The 19,138-nt window shown below is 40.8% G+C and overlaps 1 protein-coding gene across 2 annotated transcripts in view; it reads right to left on the reverse strand.

The window, feature by feature from the left end:
- Nucleotides 1-301: 301 nt before the first annotated feature.
- LOC115342333 (myosin-3-like) overlaps nucleotides 302-19,138 on the reverse strand; it is a 28,065-nt gene continuing 9,228 nt past the window's right edge. The window contains exons 10-35 of one of the 2 annotated variants that reach the window (XM_030016464.2): nucleotides 18,419-18,728; nucleotides 18,173-18,249; nucleotides 17,084-17,171; nucleotides 16,875-16,992; nucleotides 15,004-15,127; nucleotides 14,776-14,912; nucleotides 14,444-14,699; nucleotides 14,021-14,263; nucleotides 13,477-13,653; nucleotides 13,253-13,398; nucleotides 13,076-13,166; nucleotides 12,306-12,695; nucleotides 12,071-12,197; nucleotides 7,818-7,936; nucleotides 7,117-7,313; nucleotides 6,725-6,908; nucleotides 6,321-6,486; nucleotides 5,540-5,664; nucleotides 5,032-5,340; nucleotides 4,742-4,945; nucleotides 4,484-4,609; nucleotides 2,975-3,145; nucleotides 2,778-2,882; nucleotides 2,606-2,701; nucleotides 2,345-2,482; nucleotides 302-481 (exon numbers count right to left, since the gene is read on the reverse strand). In XM_030016464.2, coding sequence (XP_029872324.1) covers nucleotides 458-481; nucleotides 2,345-2,482; nucleotides 2,606-2,701; nucleotides 2,778-2,882; nucleotides 2,975-3,145; nucleotides 4,484-4,609; nucleotides 4,742-4,945; nucleotides 5,032-5,340; nucleotides 5,540-5,664; nucleotides 6,321-6,486; nucleotides 6,725-6,908; nucleotides 7,117-7,313; nucleotides 7,818-7,936; nucleotides 12,071-12,197; nucleotides 12,306-12,695; nucleotides 13,076-13,166; nucleotides 13,253-13,398; nucleotides 13,477-13,653; nucleotides 14,021-14,263; nucleotides 14,444-14,699; nucleotides 14,776-14,912; nucleotides 15,004-15,127; nucleotides 16,875-16,992; nucleotides 17,084-17,171; nucleotides 18,173-18,249; nucleotides 18,419-18,728 — 4,248 coding nt within the window. In that variant the 3' untranslated portion in view covers nucleotides 302-457. The other variant, XM_030016465.2, reaches the window with a different exon arrangement.

The following is a 19,138-nucleotide window of genomic DNA, read 5'->3' on the forward strand; positions in this document are numbered from 1 at the left end:
ATGCAAAGATACAGCAGTGAAACTAAGCATGACTGCTGTAATTTTGTTCACATTGCATGTTTGACATACCACATCTGCTCATACAGTAGTTTATTCTCAGCTTCATTTAACAAGGTCATGATATCTACCTTCAAGCAGCAGGTATGGAGGAAGCCTGTCAAACACCTAGATTTTAAGGCCAGGATAAAATTGCTCAAACATGGTCATAGCAGCATTAAGACTTGAACCCACAGTTTTGACTATGCTTACTTTAGAAAGAAAATTACTCTCATCTGAACATCAACATTCAGAGCACGTGAAGTTGCAGATATCTACTTTATTGACACTGGTACAGCAGCAGAGTGACAGAAAATGTTTTTCTCTATGAATGGAAGATTACTTCCTACCAGTGCAGCTCTACTGCAAATCCACAGCTGGAAAGATACTTTCTGTAAGTTCTGGTTATCCCAGAGGAAGCTCATTTTTCACTTCCTATCACCACCTGGAAAGGAGAGGCTTTGTTTAGTCCACACATGTCAAGATGAATCTTTTGGTCCCTAAAATAATCTGTCTCAATGCACCATCCAGCTAGGATGTGCAAGTGGAGCCCAGGTCAATGTAGCCGTGTCTGTAACCCTTAAGACCACACATCATCAAATGTCACGCTGTCGGACTGATGGGTTGAAATGGAGAAACGTATCTGTTGGCTTTTCTGAAGTGCTACTTTACTGTTGCAGTGCTTTAACAATCTCCACACCCATCCTCGGGGATAAGGAGTATCCTAGCATTTCCAAAAGTGAATGGAAAGCATGGAAGGGAGTTAAAGGATGTATTGATCCATTGGATCTATTAAAAGATTTAGGCATTGCAATGCTTAATTTTTAGGCCTCCCAGAGCAGAATCCAGAACTCATGCCAGGTGCTCAGGCTCCATATATACTGCACAGGATCAGGCAACCCAAAGCAGGATCTGAAACTATAGCATATTGCAGAGAAAGTTGCCCATCGTCAGTATGTTCAACCTGCCTTTACCTGGGGATGCCGAACAGGAGAGATCTGAAATCTTGCCTCTGTCCGGGCTTTCAATTCAATTAGAGATTCAGCATTCCCTCTACAAGGTAATCTCATATCTAGAGACTTTGCTCAGGAACCTGGACTCAGCCTTCCAAGTGCTTCCCCTGGGGTCTTGGCAAGATACCCTGACAAGCACTAAGGAGTTAAAGCCTTTTATTGGAGCATGGCATTAAATGACTCACTGAAAGTTATACACCAGCCTCTGGCAAAAACCAACATTATCTATCAAGTCTCAGGCCACAGACTTCAGAAGAAAGCATGATCTCCATAGCGTCTCTTCTAGAATTAAAATGCTGTATGAGTAAGAGGATGCTGTGGGTAAGCAGAAGGCAGCCTGGAGCCAAGGTTCTCCATTTCCTGGATACATGCTCTAGGCACCAGTAATTTTTCCAAAACATAGACTGAGGGTATTTTACCTCCAACCATGGAGCTAGACTATTGCAGTCGAAAGATGTTACAACTGCTCAGATGACACTAGGAAAAATAGGCTCTAGATCTTGTACCAAACAGTCTCGGGTTGGAGATAGACAACTGCCCAGGAAGTTCAGCTAAGGACACAGTCCTGCTGCATATTTCTCAATCAGAACGTTAGTTCTGCCTAAGGCTCACAGGAAGGTTGTTTCAGGAATGTTCAGAGTTAGGTTAGCGCTCATTACTTTCACTTTATGAGGCAGTTTCTTAAATCTGAAACTAATGTGATGAAACTAGCCAAAATGCTCATGCTCGGCACCAGAGCCTGAAATGCCAGAGTCATAAAATCATAGTATCACAGAACGGTTTGAGCTGGAAAGGGCCTTCAAAGATCATCTAGTCCAAAACCCCTTCCATGGACAGGGACATCTCTCACTAGATCAGGTTGCTCCAAGCCCCATCCAACCTGACCTTGAATACTGCCAGTGATGGGGTATCCACAACTTCTCTGGGCAACTTGTTCCAGTGTCTCACCACCTTCACCATAAAATAGTTCTTCCTTATGTCCAAGCTAAACCTACCCTCTTTCACTTTAAAATTGTTGCCCCTTGTCCTGTCACTACAGGCTCTGGTAAAAAGTCTTTCTCTGTCTTTCTTATAAGCTCCTTTTATATATTGAAAGGCCAGAATAAGGTCTCCTTGGAGCCTTCTCTTCTCCAGGCTGAACCCCAACCCTCTCAGCCTTTCTTCAAAGTCCCTTCCTTCCAGAGCTGTCCTTTCTTAATGGTGGCTGTAGTCACCAGCAAGGCACAAATCTACTGCCTGACTTGCTTGAGCAAACAGTACAAATTGCACACCTGCCTCCTGCAAAAAAGGCTTACTTTTGTAGAAGGGACTTCTCGGGTTTTAGCTCTGAGCTTGTTTACTTGACTCTCAGCAATATCTGCCCTTTCCTCAGCTTCTTCTAGCTTATGCTGTGCTCTTCTGAATTTGGAGAGATTAGTATTGGCTTGTTCATCCTGAAATGGCAAAACAAAAGGAACTAAAAACCATCTGGCAACATGCTAGAGCACAGAGCCAACTTTTAAACTGACAGTCCTAGAAAATGGCAAATAAGTATTCGTTTCAGTTTAGTGACTCACAGCTTCCTCAGCTTGTCTTTTGTAGGATTTGATTTTCATCTGCAGTTTATCTACCAGATCTTGTAACCTCATCATGTTCTTCCTGTGTTCTTCATTCTGTGGAAAGGGAATGTGCAATTATATGTCCTTGGGAGACAAAACATCAGGAGAATTGCTTTCTATTTGTACCCACCTGGAAAGTAAGCTCTTTGACACGCCGTTCATATTTGCGGGCAATTTTCATAGCCTCTGCAGATTGTTTCCGTTCTTCTTCCAGCTCAGCTTCTAACTCTCGGATCTGGTTAATCAATCAACAATTGACGTGAGCCCTCACACACGACTCAAAGAAGAAAGGTATCTTTGACACCCATGTTCAGTGCTGGTACCCACCCTGGCCTCCAGCTTCAAAAGTTGTTTCTTCCCTCCCTTCAGTGCCAACTGCTCAGCCTCATCCAGACGGTGCTGCAGGTTCTTCACTGTCTGGTCCAGGTTCTTCTTCATCTTCTCCAGGTGGGCACTGGTGTCCTGCTCCTTCTTCAGCTCTTCTGCCATCATGGCTGCCTTGGAAGGGAGATGACACAAGAAACTGGAAGAAACAGTGCAGGCTGTGTACCATTTGAGGATTTATTCCTGGTTCCTGCTGACCATTCCTGCCACCGCATTTCCTGCTTTGTTTTTTTTCTGTGACATGACAGTGGCAGAAACATGATAGGAAATAGTAGGAAAAAGGATGGGAAAACATCTGCCTTGCTGCACACGTGGAGCTTAGAACAACAGAAAGGATAAATGCTCTATCCCACTGTATGGTCATTACTGTGACCTTCATTGACACCCAGGAGCCGTGGGGTACAGCAGGAACCACAGCAAACTTGGGAGTAGGGCATGGCACAGCCGGAAGGCTTCTCTGCATAACACACGTGGAGTGTGATGGAGTCTGCATGCTGTGCCTTAGTGCATGCCCTGTTATTGCCATCATATCCTGGATGGCTAGTGTTACAAAGCAGAAAATAGCTTAAAATAATTTATGCTATTTAAGACAAAACTAAGATATATTTTGCTGTCAAACATTTGATTCCTGTACAATCAAATTAAGCATTTTGGTGAATTATTGAGTGACATTACTTACAAATAATGTAAAATTCAACAAATTGCTTTGGCAGCAAAATACCTGAAAAGTCTAAATTGAAAAATGTGAGAATAAAATAACAACATTAGAAATTATATATATCTATATAAATATATATATGTGTGTGTATAATTCATTGTAATGCTCTATTTCTGTTTTATTCAAACAGAATACAAATGATCTAATTTTTTTTTTTTTTCATTTTCATGAGCAACTGGAGAAGTTTTCCTTTATTTTAACTCCAAATAATGTTTTTAAGTGTTAAGATTTTGGTTTGGTCCCATGCATCAAAAATTATTAGCAGGTTGGGTCCCACGATACACCAGCCCTATCACCTGGCTGAGCTTCACTGGCCTTGCACAGGAGGATATAGCACCAATTTTGAATGGAAATTCATAATTCTCATTTGAAAAGTTCTTAACTAGGATTTTGAAAAGATACATATTTAAATACATTAGACACTTTACTGGTTTCAATACTGCAGGATTTTTTTGTGGTTTACATTTTCACGCAGCACAGAAGAAAGTTATTTGTTTTAGACTGACTAAATGTGGGTTTAGTTCATTATGATGTCAACAGCCCCAGTAAATCATCTGTCATCAAGACAAGTTCCCTGTTGCTCTAATCCTCCCCTGACACATAGCCTCTTCAACCAGGCCCACAGACTGATTCTTTGTCCAACTTGTGACAAGAGTATTTACAGTAACTCCCAGCAGCAATGCCATTGGGAAGCCCTGAAAATTTGAAAAAAAAACCCACAATAATATCCTCACATCTGTGATTGCCTTCTTTGCTCTTTCTTCAGCATTTTTTGCTTCATTAGTAATATCTTCCATCTCAGTTTGTATTTGTGCCATATCACTTTCAAGCTTCTTCTTTGTATTAAAAAGGCTGGTGTTCTATGAAGGAGAAAAAGAGAGGCTTTGAGTGTCTCTTTGGTCTCTTACACATAGAGACCAAGAATTACTATTCATTCTTACTCTGTGAATCTCTGGACCCAAAAATATGTCTGTCTTAGCAAAGCAAACTACCTGAGTATGGAGAAGCTGCATATGTTCAGTGGCATCCAAAAGCTCCTGCTCAGCCACTTTTCTTGATCTCTCTGTCTGCTCCAGGGCTGCCTGTAGCTCCTCAACTTCAGCCTGCAACAGGTTTGCTCTGCGCTCCACCATGGCCACCTGCTCCTTCAGATCCTCCTGTGTCCTGAGAGCATCATCCAAGTGCAGCTGTGTGTCCTAAATATGAAGAGCCAATTTTTGTCCTAATGAATTTCTCAGGTACTGTGCTTAAAAATAAATCAACCAGAAAGGTAAACCAAGACCTTGAGAACTCCTTGGATGCTGTGCAGGTGTTTCTGTGCCTCGGTAGCCTGGCGGTTGGCATGGCTCAGCTGGACCTCCATTTCATTCAGGTCGCCCTCCATCTTCTTCTTCAGACTTAAGGATTCACTTCTGCTCCTGATCTCAGCTTCTAAAACACCCTGCATTGTCTCCACAGTCCTTTGATGGTTCTTTTTTAACTGGCTGATCTCCTCATCTTTCTCAGCAATCTTTCTGTTGATTTCTGATTTAATCTGAGTCAGTTCTCGGTTGACACCAAGGATTTTGACCTCTTCATGCTCAAGAGCTGCCTTTAAAAGACAAAGGGAAAAAACAAACCCAAAAGTAACATTTCAGAGAACATAATCATTGTGATGTTACTCAGTGACTTCACACAACTTCCTGAAGTTTGTGGCAATCAAACTTGCACACAGCCACTGCCCAGGAGAGAGAATAGAAAGCTGTTCAGGCTGCTCTCTACTTCTTCAAGTAATATTTAAACTAACTCACCTCTGCCTCTTCCAGAGCTAACCGCAACTCAGATTTTTCTACTTCTGCTTGCTTTTTGGCTTTCTCAAGGTCTCTGATCATTTTGCCATTTTCAGTAATTTGTTCAGTCAGATCAGCTATTTCCTCTGTGAGATAAGAATAACATCAGCCTGTGGTAGCCAGAGAAGTTGAACTCTATGCTTTGTGACTGTGCTCAACACCTTTTTTGTATACCTGCCTATATACATATGTATACACATACGTACATGTGTACACAGTTGTATATGTGTATGTATATGTATGTACAGATAAAAACAGATACAGCCAACTCATGCAGGATGACATAAACATGAGGGCATTGGTGTGGTTTCATAGCCCTCCTTACAGACAGCCTGGAAGACACCTGCATGTGTTTATGGCTCTGGATAGGCCATCAGGATAACACTACAGGTCTTGTCATTGTATGTCCACAGTGCATCTGTAAAATTCACTTTCATAAACTGTAAAGCCTCTTCAGGGCACCACCTTTATCTGGGAGTGGCACCTAAATGCCCTTGATCTTATGTCTCTGCAGCAGATAATGGAGAGCCAGGACATTTGCTTTATTAGCTTAGTCACTTTAGTCACAGTTGCTTGACAGCTTTTGGTGAGACATTTATATTCTCCATTAAAATGAAAAGAACAGTAATGACAGAGTCCTGTAATTTAGTGTACCTCCTGCAGACACAAGCATGCTTGCAGAGCGTGCCTTGTTGTGGTAGGACTGTGAACAGCTAATGGGAAACCAGACCCAAACACTTACGCTTGAGAGTCTTGTTTTCCCGTTTGACTGTTTCAAGCTGATCTAAGGTTTCCTCACAGGCATTTTTCACTTTGAAAAGCTCTGTGTTCAGCAAGCGCGATTCTTTAGAGAGACCTTCCCGCTCCAGCTGGCTCTCCTCATACTTTCCCTTCCATTCTGCCACAACCTGAAAGACATCATGTTTCATTTCCTGCTAGTACTGAAAATATTAAATTTTTTTGTGGCTATTTTCTGCACTAGATAAATACCTCAGTCTCTGAAAACATGACAAATTCCTATTGGCACGCTCTAGAGGATCTTATAACCATTAGACTCAACTTGATTTCAGTATTGACTTAAGTAGGAAGTATTAGTTTGGCCTTCTAGGAAGGCTAGACTTAAAAGATACTGTGCTCACTTATCACCTTATCGAAGTTCTGCTGTTTCTTGTCAAGGGCAGCTGCCAATGTGTTTGCTCTCTCTACGTCCACTGTCAGATCCTCCACCTCCCCCTGCAACTTCAACTTCATCTTCTCCAAGGAGGCACACTTTGAATTCACACTCTCTGCCTGCTGCCCTGCTTCCTGGAGTCGCTGAGAAAGTTTTTTCCTTAAGGAATATAAATAAAATAAGCATATAATTCAAAAAATCAGTGTATTATGTACATAATTTAAGAAGTACAATATCAGATGTCATTTTTTTAATTAAGTGTATATGCAAACCCCAATAAAATAATTTAGGTCAGGCTGCTGAAAGTAGGTCTATGTTCTGCACAACGTACATAACATCTGGACAGTTCATCTCATGTATCACGTACTTGGCCTCCTCCAGCTCCTCCGTGCGCTGAATAGCATCCATCTCATATTTGGTTCTCCACTGGGCCACTTCAGTGTTGGCCTTGGACAGGGCACGCTGCAGCTCACTCTTGGCTTCCTGCTCCTCCTCATATTGTTCCCGGAGCAAGTCACAGTCACGGCGTGCTGACTGCAAGGCATGCGCCAGGGCATTCTTGGCCTAAAAATTACCCATAATATCATGTATTTATGTTAGCTGTGATCAGCAGGTGACCCCATGGCCTTGCACACTAAAAATATGGTCACTGCAGAATGGGCAGAAGACAAAAAGCCAGAGGTTTATAGGTGTTCAGGCAGCTATCTTCAGCTGCAACCAACTTTTCTCAGCTCTACCACTAGAAAAGACCAAGACTGATGTTTTCACCTTGGCATATGCTGTAGCTTTTCTTTCCTGGGACTACAGAAGCAAAAGAACTCACATAGACCATGGCATTAAAGTTAAAAAACATGTGAAAAAATTCACCAAAATTGAAACCACTTTTAACGTGTCAAAGATCTCCTTAGCAAAGCACTTAAACACAGTGCTCACTGTACACATCCTGCCCAGTAGTAATTTTATTGTGTTAGACTGTAGGCAACAATACTTACAAACTTCCAAAAGTGTTCTTTAAATGAACTGAGGCCCTAATACATTTTGAAGCACATGCTCAGTAGTTAACACTACCTTGATCTCTTCCTCTAGCTGCCTTTTAAGTTCTTCTATTTGCTGTGTAATTGCCTGCTTGCTTCTGGACAGTTGCAATATTATGGTTTCTTTCTCTTCGAGCTGACGGCTTAGTTCACCTGTGACAAGAAAAGACAAGTTTCCAGTACTGTCCAGATTAAGCATCCTGAAAACATTCATATATAAATAACAATCAGTAACAGACAAGTCGAATCACACAATGTTGTTTACCTTAGCAGTTGTTACCTTTATGGATATACTTTTACCATTCTTATTTTACCGTCCTCATCGCATATATTTTTTTAGCATGTCATCTTTACTCTTAGCATAATGCAGGGTTTAGTAATGAAATTATGAGACAGATGTAAGTCTCCTGCAACACTTACCTATTCTATCTCCTTCAACGTTATTCTATTCTGCTTTGATCATGAGTTTTACTGTTCATTCAGACTTCCACATACACATGCTTAAACCACAATTCTCTCAGCTTTAACTACTTAAGCACATAGTACTTAGCTTCTCTACCATTTCAAACCCTCCTTTCTCTTTCCTTTCTTGTTATCCCTTCTAAATTTTTTCTATACTGACTTCCTTTTTTAAAAGAACATTAGGGAAACTGGCAATCCTGTCTCTAGGTCTAGATGTTTCCCTTTAAGTTGTATCACTCTTTCTAGGTTGTTCTGTGTTTTCTTCCCATTCCTTTTCACCGCATCTTCTACTAAACACTTCAAGACTCTCCACCGCTTTGCACAGGTTTAGTCAATTTGTTCTGCTTTCCTACCCTTGTTATCAATGTTTACTTGACCTCTCCTTTCTTTATTCACCTGCTCTGGAAACCTCCTCTGCTCTGCATCTGCTGTGTTACTGTAAGTCTCTGGTCATGCTTGGCCCACATAGGGAACTTTCCTCTTTTTCCCTTTTCTTTCATTTCTCCTAAACTCACTTCATAATACTTAGTAATATTCTGTACTATCTCCACAACTGATTCCAGGTAGGTTTCCCTACTTTTTTCCACACAGGCATTTGCAATATATAGTGCAGTGTGTTTGGGCACCCAGTGCTACAAGGGACCTGATTCATCACTGCTGCTGCCAGAGGACCAGAGCTACTTGTGCTCCATCAGGACTGGGTGACTGGCACATTGCATTTTGTCCTGCCCATATTTAAGCAACTCCCCATCATCTCCCAACTTATGGATTAATATTAGTGCTGCCAATGCCATTTTTGCCTTACCTATCTGTTGGACAATTTGACTTAAGGCAGTCATCAAGGAGGCCATAGAATGATCCCTTGGTGCATTATGTTTAACCTGGCTAAGAGCTGGTGTAGCACAAAGGCTACTCAGTTTACTTATTTCATTCCTACTTTATTAAATTTTTGCAGCAGATTCTAAAAGTGCCACAGTCCAACCCACAACTGTATGGGCCCAAGATCTGCAGCTGTCTTACATCCTCTGGTGTCATTTCTTTTAATGCAACAAGACTAGTTTGATCTGCAGTACCTCTCTGTCATGGGATGGTGGTAGTAGTCATTGTATATGCTGCTATTACCACCTCCTCTTCTTTTTTCCATTCATATGTATTATCCCAATAAGTGTTTTCTCGTGACTCCCTGTCCTGGTTTCAGCTGGTATAGAGTTAATTTTCTTAGTAGCTGGTACAGTGTGTTTTCGATTTAGTGTGGGAATAACGTTGATAACACACTGATGTTTTAGCTGTTGCTAAGTAGCGCTTATCCTAAGTTAAGGATTTTTCAGTTTCCCATGGCCTGCCAGCAAGCAAGTGCACAAGAAGCTGGGAGGGACCATGGCCAGGACAGCTGACCCAAACTAGCCAAAGGGATATTCCATACCATAGAACTTCTCAGTATATAAACTGGGGGGAGTTGGCCAGAAGGGGCAGATTGCTGCTCAGGCATCAGTCAGCAGGTGGTGAGCAATTGCATTGTGCATCACTTGTCTTTTCTTGGGGTTTTTTTTTTGTTATATTCCTTTTCATTACTATTATTATTGTTATTGTTGTTGTTAGTTTTATATTTTATTTTACTTTAGTTATTAAGTTGTTCTTATCTCAACCCATGAGTTTTACTGTTTTTTTTTCCAATTCTCCCCATCCCACTGGGATGGGGAAGGAAGTGAGCGAGTGGCTGTGTGGTGCTTACTTGCTGGCTGGGGTTAAACCAAAACACTCCCATTCTAATTCTTCATCACTTCCTGCAGATCAGCAGCTCTTTTTCATTTTTGCATCCCAATCTGCTTTTTTGCAAGTATCTAATTTTACTTTCACATTTTTTATGATCAGGTCCCTTTGGAGCTCTCCCTTGCTCTGGGGTGACCTATTGCACAGTATATTTTAATTATTCAAAATGCTTCTGTTGTTTTTGTTTTTCTAAATTCACCTGATTCTCTAATTCCAATTGTATCCCTTATTACATTTCTGAGCCACTAGATGATACTCTTTTTCTAGAAACAAATTTGCTTTAGAAAATTTGCTTACTTGTTTCTTTTAAAACACAATTTTCATGCTGAAGCAGTATGATTTTATGCTGTCACACTGGCTCAACTGACACAAAATGCTTTAGAAGCTTCCTGTAATTGGTCCTGTGATACAAAAGGTATATCCTAAATTTTCACTTCATAAGCTTTACAATAACTGGAAAACATTTATTCTACATCACCCTGTGTCCTGTGGGCTGAAGTAACACCTCTCTCCCTTCTTGGAGAGGTGCCTATAGCCCATGCTGTCATCTCTAGCATTCTTGAGTCTTCTTGTAGCCCTCCAATATTGTCTTTTTCAGACTTTTCCTGAGCCATTTTAGATTTTTTCTCAAGCTTTCAATTTCATTCTAAGATTCCCCTTGAGCACTATGCACAATGACATTACAACAAACTGGTCAGATTTATAGAAAGATTTTGCAAGCATGATCACTTCAGAAAGATCATTCAGAAGAAGAAAGAATTTGGTTATGGTCTGTGTGTTCCCACATGACATTCTCCATCAAAAGGTATTGTAAATTCATTTTTCTTTGATAAGAGATAGAGATGGGGGAGTCACAGATCACAACCAGTATTTGTTTAAACACCTTTTATTAATTAAGTTGCTACAGTTATTAGCCTTGAGCTGTTATTAATGCCAGGCAATCTGAACACAGCACATTCACATATGTCTTCACAGCTCACTCATACACACATTCACCCGTACCTCCCTAGTAGGAGCAACACCTGGAAGGCCAACCCCAGTTCTCTGCTCAGAAGCAGAGGATAAAACTGACAGGCCAGTGCTTGGTCAGAAAGACCCTCAGGGGCACCTGTTTTCATCAGGTGGTATGTATAATCAATCCTGTAGTCTTTGCATATGGCAGCCACCACCCTCTTGGATGTGGTTGGTCCCAGTTATACAACCCATTGTTGATGTTGGTGTTTGCCAAAAGCCCTGGGCTGATTTGGCAGGTCTTGGTGTTCTGAGTTTGGCAGTTCTTGTGGGTTCATCAGGACCACTAGCCTCCAGAGATTACCAGATTTTGGGAGACTTTCACATGCTATGCCCTCTGTGGTCTGCTGTTTCCTTGTAACTATATCTCCATCCATGCACAGATGTGCCTATAGAGCTCATTCCCATAAATTCATATAAATTCACATTAAAAGGGTTTTCATAGCAGGTATAGCCCTATAGCTCAGCTGCTATTTATATGCCAGCACTCCCTGATCTGCTATTGTGTATAATCCCTAAAATTCAGAAGGTTACTTTAAGCCAATTTAGTGGCATTTTAATTTGAGATGTCTTGTAGTCAACCAGACCAAGGAGCATTCACACTCGTCACTCACACCGTTCCAAGAAGTCTGCGTGGGAGCAGTAACAAGCTTCATGAAGGTAGCACACACACAGATACTGTACACACAGTGAACATGTGCACTCTTGGAGGAGAAAGCGCAGTTCTAACAGGTTGCTCAAATCATTTGGGACTGCCCCAAATTCCCAGTCCCCTGCATGGAATAAGTGAGCTGTGTCACATCATTCTGGAAATTATTTACCCAAACAAATAATGTTTGCAATTGGCATATGAACTTCAAAGTGTCACTCATGAACTCATTTCATTTGATTTATTCTAATGTTGTCTGTGCCTGTACCAATGAGTCTGGAAGTAGAATACACACCTTGGGAACAATTAGGTCTCACTCATGGTACACGTTAGAGGGTCCCTCTGCTACTGAAGGGAAAAAATATCCCCTCAGCAGATCTTTGTGCCTTCCTTACCGGACTCTGTCTGGAGCTGGGCTTTTTGTATCACCATCTCATTCATATTTCTCTGGTTTTCCTCAAATTTGGCTTTCATATCTCTCATCTGGTCTTCCAGGGTGTGGTACATTTTTTCCAGATTAGCCTGAAAGACAGTAAGAAAGTGGAATCTGTGTACGTGTGTTTGTATTGCACTGAATTCTCACCAGACAGGAATATTACCAATTAAAGTATTTCACTTATAAAGAAACACCTTGGACTTAGTAATGGTCTCTGTACTACTGGCCAAGTCATCAATCTCCATCTTCAGCTCACTCTTCTCCTTCTCCAGCTTCTGCTTCACTCGTTGCAGGTTGTCGATCTGCTCCCCAAGCTCAGCTGTGCTGTCCGCGTGCTTCTTCCGCAGGGCGGCAGCTGTGGCTTCGTGCTGCAGCGTGGCCTCTTCGAGGTCACGGCGCATCTTCTGAAATTCTGCCTCACGCTTCTTGTTAAGTTCGTTTTGAGCACTGGTGGCTCCTCCAGCCTCTTCAAGTCTTCCACTGATTTCCTCAAGTTCATTAGCCAGCTCATCACAATGCTTCTCTGCTTTTGCCCGCATCGCTTTCTCACTCATAGTCTCCTCTTCCAGCTCTGCAACACGGGCCTATATAACAAGGAAATAGCACATCAGGAATTAATAAGGGAACAGATAATTCAATGCTTAGGTTAACATGTAACTGTCATAGTAGAATACCAAGCTCATTGTTTCAGAGACTATCAATAAAACAAAGTCCCTCTGAATTTTACTGTTTTGCCATTGTAGGCAAAGGCTTACCAACAGAAAAAGACCTATGGATCAACTCATACTAACTTTAGCTCACAGCTTTCTGTTGTGTGGAGAAAATTATTGCAATGTAACAAGGTAATTACTGTGACTGGGTCAGAGATTTTATCAGTTACCAACTGTGGTCAAGCATTATTCAACACTACTACAGTTTAAACAAGCAAACAGTAATGATGAAGTAGTTACATAAATTCACTTGCCTGCAATTCTCTGATCTTCTTCTGCAATCGAATACCTGAACTCTGCTGTTCCTCAATTTTATTTTGCATCTGGTTAAATTCAAAGTCTTTCCTGTGAAGGAAATGTTCTTTTAATAAAAAGAAAATATGTCCAGTTAAAAACAAATAATAAATGTCACTAATTTTTTTTTCTCATACTTCCTTAATTTTTCATCTAAATGTTGTTTATCATTCTCCAGATCCATTATGGTTTCCTGGGCAAGTTTCAAGTCTCCCTCAAGCTTTCTCTTTGCTCGTTCAAGATCCATACAAACTTTTCTTTCCTGTTCTAAAGATCCTTCAACCTGTAACAAGCATATATAAAGATGACCGACGGAACAACTGAAGAATCTGCCCCTTCTCCTTGTGTCCAACATGCTCACATGGTTCACTTGTTGCTCCAGCTTGATCCTAGCTTTGGTGAGGGTATTAACTTTTTCCTCCTCAATTTGCAGGTCATCCAGTGCCTGCTGGTGGGCTTCTTGCAGGGCCGCCTTCTCCTTGACTAACTTCACAATAGTCTCATCCAAACCTGTCATTTCTTCAGTTAGATTTTTAACCTATTATAAGGCAAAATACGTGCAGGTCACTAATAATTTTGGCTTTTATATAGGCTAGTGATCACACAAAGGCAATAAACTCATTGCTAGACTACCAAAGAGACTTAATTAGTTGCATTATATGGTTAAACTATACAATCTCTCTGCTTATATATCAACCCTTCTGAAGTCACAAAGCAATTCTGAACTTTCATTTTAATGCATTTTTGTATGCTTATGGGTTGGTTTTCCTGCACAATGGAGGTGATCAAATTTAATACCAGGCCCATAGATTTCCTTATACAACACAAGTTGACTGCACCTTTACATCCTATATATAGACAGAGCAACTATTATTAAACATGAAAATAGCAGAAATAAAAAGTACCTTGTTTTCTGTGGCATGCTTTTCCTTTTCAGCCTTGGCCAGTGTTAACTCAAGGTCATCAATATCTTTCTTCATCTCAGAGCATTCATCCTCCAGTTTCCTCTTTCTGGCTGCCAGATCAGCATTTATCTCCTCTTCATCCTCCAGTTTTTCCATTACCTCCTTTATTCTTGCTTCCAGCTGGAATTTTGTTTTGATCAGCTGGTCACATCTTTCTTCAGCATCAGCCAAATTTTCATTTTCCTTTTTATAGAAAACAGAAGTGTGTTTCATTGTCACACGTTAGAACTGACACTTGCAGAAATCACCTGCTCATTATGCAACTGGAACATGAAATAACAGAATTTCCATTCAGCCCTTTCCTGAACGCTCAGGCAAAACTGATGTAATCTGAGGAGCCAAAAATGGTTTAAAATTACGTACAGTTTGTACTTGCAGCTGCAGGTCCTTCTTCTCTTGCACCAGCATCACCATTTTTTCTTCCAGTTCTTTCCTCTTGGTTTCTGATTTAGCCAGTTCTTCTTTCATTCTCTCAAAGTCTTCCTTCATCATGGCCATTTCTTTCTCAGTTTCCACACTTTTTAAGAGGGGTTTTATCTTGAAGTACAACTTCATCCAGGGCCAGTGCTTGACGTTCATGAATGCACGGATGTTGTACTGGAGGCAGAAGATGGACTCCCTGAAATCAAAGTGATTCATCAGTACTGTGAAAAAAGCACATCTTTGAGAAACCAGACCTCACAGAAGACACACACCTTCGGTCTAACATTCTTTTCAATTCAAGTCTCCTGAGGTATCCCCTGCATAAAGCCTGTGTCTGCGTGATCAGTTGTCCTAAGCAATCATCTCGCATCTCCTCCAGGACACCTAGCAAACCTGCCTTGAAGAACACCTGCAATCAAAGAACAGAGATCAGTCCTTGCTTGGCTCATATTTTAATGCAATGAATGATTTGTCATTGTGTGGAAAAATTAAATGTTTACCTTAGTGTGTCCAAATTTGTACTGAGTATGATCTATTTCAATGGAAGACAGCAACTTTTCACACGCCTTCTTGCTGTCAATAAACTGTCCTTCTGGAATGACACCAACATTCAGAAGGCGGTATCTGATAAAATAAAGGAAAAAAGCTTAACCATTGGTATCATTTTAGTGCACAGGATGCTACAAGAATAGCTGTCACTTTGAAGATACAGAGGAAGACTGAGTCTGACTCACATCTCCAGCCTTAAATAGCAAACTAGTAAGAAGCAGGTCTGTTCAGTAGGTTCCCAGCATGTGTTACAGCCCTCACTGAGACTGAGGGCATGGACAGTCTGTTCTCTGGACCTGAGAGACTCTGCTCATCTGTGTCACAGTCATTTACGCTAATCTAGGGGGCCAGCTCACTGGCTTAGCTGTAAATTAAAAAAATGAATGGATTTTAAGAATAAAGGGACTGCTGCAATTATCTAATCTGACCTCCTGTATAACACAGGCACACAGTCCTCCCAGTGCCTTGTTCATCCAGCCCTCATCTTGTGATTAATCTAGTTCTTTTTTTAAAAAAAAAAAAGAAATTTCAATCTCATTTGAATCCTTCAAACCTTGAGAGTGCCCCAGGTAAGCTATTCAACCTCACTGTAGGAAAGGTATACTTCATTTCTACCTTGACAACATACTTTTTCAGGTCCCACCCTTGGACTCTTGCTTTAAGTCTGTCTTTTAGACGACAGGTTCCTGCAAATTCAGAAATCTTTACACCTGTAGGTTCTCTACACCACAAACAAATCATCTGTTAACATACAATTTCATGAGTTAAATAGTTCAATTTAAATCTCTCACTGCACTCGAGTTCACGTTTATCCTGCAGCTCTTTTCTGAACCATATTCAGCTTCTTGCATTCCTCATTAAGTATGTAAACCAGAATTAGACACAGTGTCTAGCAACGGACTTCCTAATCCTACGCTGAAAGATTATTCCACCCCCTATTCTTTTCAGCATGCCTCTCTTTACCCATACACAAATCTGCCCACCCACATCACTGCCTTGGGAAGTCTTCTTCAGTTAGTGCCCAAAATGCCACTTCTGCCCTTTTCAATGTCCCTGCTCTCCAGGATACCCTGTTCAGTGCTGTAAGTGTGGTGTACTTCCTTTGTTCTTAGAGATCTGACCCTACATTTGCCTTTTTTCAAATACAACAAGCAGATGAACCCAGCTGGGTTGCCCTAAATTTAGCAACCCTTTATAAATGTCTTATTTGCATGGCAAATTTTTTGGTTGTGGGTTTTTTTATCTATAAATTAATGTAGCTAAGGTGCTGTAGAAATGTTAGCATATAGAATGTCAGCCCCATACAAAATCAGAGTGCAATGTGGAACTCATTTAGATGTCCTACTGAAGTCTGTTTTGTTAATGTAGCTACATTTGCCAGTCAAGCTTCTAATTTCACCAAAAAAGTAGTATCAGGTTTAACACAATTTCCTTTCAGTAAAATCATTCTAGTTCTAATTATTTAAACAACATTCTTCAAATGTCTACTAGATAGTGGTTAAATATAGAATGTAGTATAGACTACCCTCCATATTCTTGCTGAAATAAGCTTATGTCAAATTTGAGAATTTTAGCAAAGAATACCCAAACATTCAGATGAACATGAATGAAATGAAAATAGGTTTTGGTATACGGTATTCAGGAAGGCATTTGGGTGGGCACTGCCCACACAGACCCTCCTATTAGATACATCTTCTTACTTTCCATAGCTGTTAAATATTAAAATAGTCTTTTCCTAAGAACTATATCATTGACTTGTTTAGCATGACTCTTCTGTCAAATGAATTGGGCTCCATCCAAACACAAGAATGTTATTACAGACCTTTGTTTAAAATCCCCATATAATATCCTGTTAGGAAATCCTTTCCTGCAGATTCGAATGCCTTCCAGAACACCATTACATCTCAGCTGGTGTAGAACAAGCTTGTGATCCATCAGGCCTATGACAGAGCAACATTGGGATATACTGATTTTTCTAGCATTGGTCAATTGGTCTTTCTGCCAATTTCTAATCTAAGTTTTACAAATTACCTGGGGTCTTTGTTTCATTGGGAATGATACAACGCACAAAATGAGGATGAGTTGTTCGCAAGTTGGACATCAGCTTATTTAGATTTTCCTGTAAAAAAGAGATCATTTGCAATCTCTACCTTACTTCAAGACATAATGCAAATATTGTCAATATGATTTGACTCTGACAAAAAATAAAAATTCAGAAGTTTTTCCTTAGTTCTGTAGTGGATATTCTACAATCCTGTATAGGCATCAGCAAAGTAAATGGCTACTAACAGTAGATACAACTTTCCTCCTATCTTAAAATGAAAATATGTCCTTAGTGGTTAGAAGCTAATCATAAGAGCTATTAAACAGGCCAAGGATGGAAAGAAATGAATGATATTCCAGGATACCAATAGTGGTCTTTCTTGATCAAACAAACTTTTGATGAAATGAATGAATGAGTTGATTTCTTGTTTTTATTACTTAGATACATTAGTTATGTATATTTAAAAGTGAATTGAGCCACAAAATCAATGTTTGTCTATGACATCATAAGTCATCTGCTCTGCAGGATAGTTTTTGTTAGCATTGCATTTCTTCAGTCATCTCATACAATAATGACATACTCTGAGTATGGCCCATGTCACAGCCAGGTGGATGCTGCACTCCTCATCCTGCCAGGAAGGGCTGAGCCTGTTCCTGGCCCCAGGATATAGATGTGCCACAGCACCATCAAGGGGCTGCAAGATGTAATTTGTGTTACCCACACTGACTGCAAGGCACTGGTTGCCACACAATGCCCTGTACTCAGAGAGACACATCCTGGAAGAAGCCAATTACAGCCAAATAAGGGAAGGATGCTGTTAGCACCAAAGGTCAAAGCCAAGAACTGTGCAACCTGATCAAAGCGCATGACTCTCCTTCTCCACCATCATCCCATTGGACCTCATCAGCAAAGCAGAATTCAACCTAACTTTTACCAGATCCCAAAGCTAACTTTCCACAGTATCATATGGCAACAGAGAAAGTGGGAATGGTGAACTAGTGCAGGCAGGTCTGACAGGACTGCCTTCTCGGCATTCTTCTGCAGCTGGCCCATGATGGGCCAGAGAACACACCTACCCGAAAGAGTACAGAGACAGTTTGGAAGGAAGAGCCCTTTTTCTTGGTTCCTTTCTTCATAATACCACCACCTGCAGCTGGAAAATGAGATGACAGTCCAACTGAGGTACTGCTGTAGATCCCTTTGACAGCATTATAATTGTGCATCTAATACATAAAGCACGAATACTGACTCAACACTGATTCAAGTCAGGTGATAGCTACAGTTGGAAAAACCAGACAGGAAGCGTAATCCTCTGATCTTACCTTCATCTATGGAAGCAAAGGTGGCATAAAGATTGCATAAAATTTTCGTAGATGATTTCTGATACAGCCCCACAACAGTTTCGTTCAGGGGGTCTTTGTTCTTCTCGAGCCAGCCAGTGATGTTGTAGTCCACCGTGCCAGCATAGTGCACCAGGGAGAAGTGGGCCTCAGTCTTGCCTTTGCCAGGCTTGGGCTTCTGGAAGTTGCTTGACTTGCCCAGGTGCTGGTCATAGAGCTTGTTCTTGAAAGAGGTGTCAGTTGCCTTGGGGAACATGCACTCCTCTTCCAGGATGGAGAAGATACCCATAGGCTGAATAGAAACAAGGTGTTTTCAAATAAGATGAATTCAAGTTATAATAATATGGAGTGAAAGAAATGCTAAAATTAAAGTACTAGAGGTATTTTATAGAGAATTAGCTTGGGAGGAGCAGGTAAGCAAGATTTTCTGTGAACAGTTGGCAAGATATTCAAAAGCACCAGATTTTCATAAATAAGAGTTTTGAACTACCCAGACATTGGATAGAAAACAAAGCAAGCCAAGCAAAAACTGTGCAGTAACTTCTTGGAATACAGTAGTGACTTCTCCTTATCCAGAAGGAGCAAAAAGCAAGCAGAGGTGAAGCTTTCTAACATTTGAATTTAACTGAGTAGAAAATCTGAGGAGGAACCAATATGCAAAGACAGAAGACAACTGGGGTAAATATGACAATGAATTGACAA

Source organism: Aquila chrysaetos, chromosome 5 (genome assembly GCF_900496995.4).
Source record: "Aquila chrysaetos chrysaetos chromosome 5, bAquChr1.4, whole genome shotgun sequence".
In the NCBI taxonomy this organism is placed as follows: Eukaryota; Metazoa; Chordata; class Aves; order Accipitriformes; family Accipitridae; genus Aquila; species Aquila chrysaetos.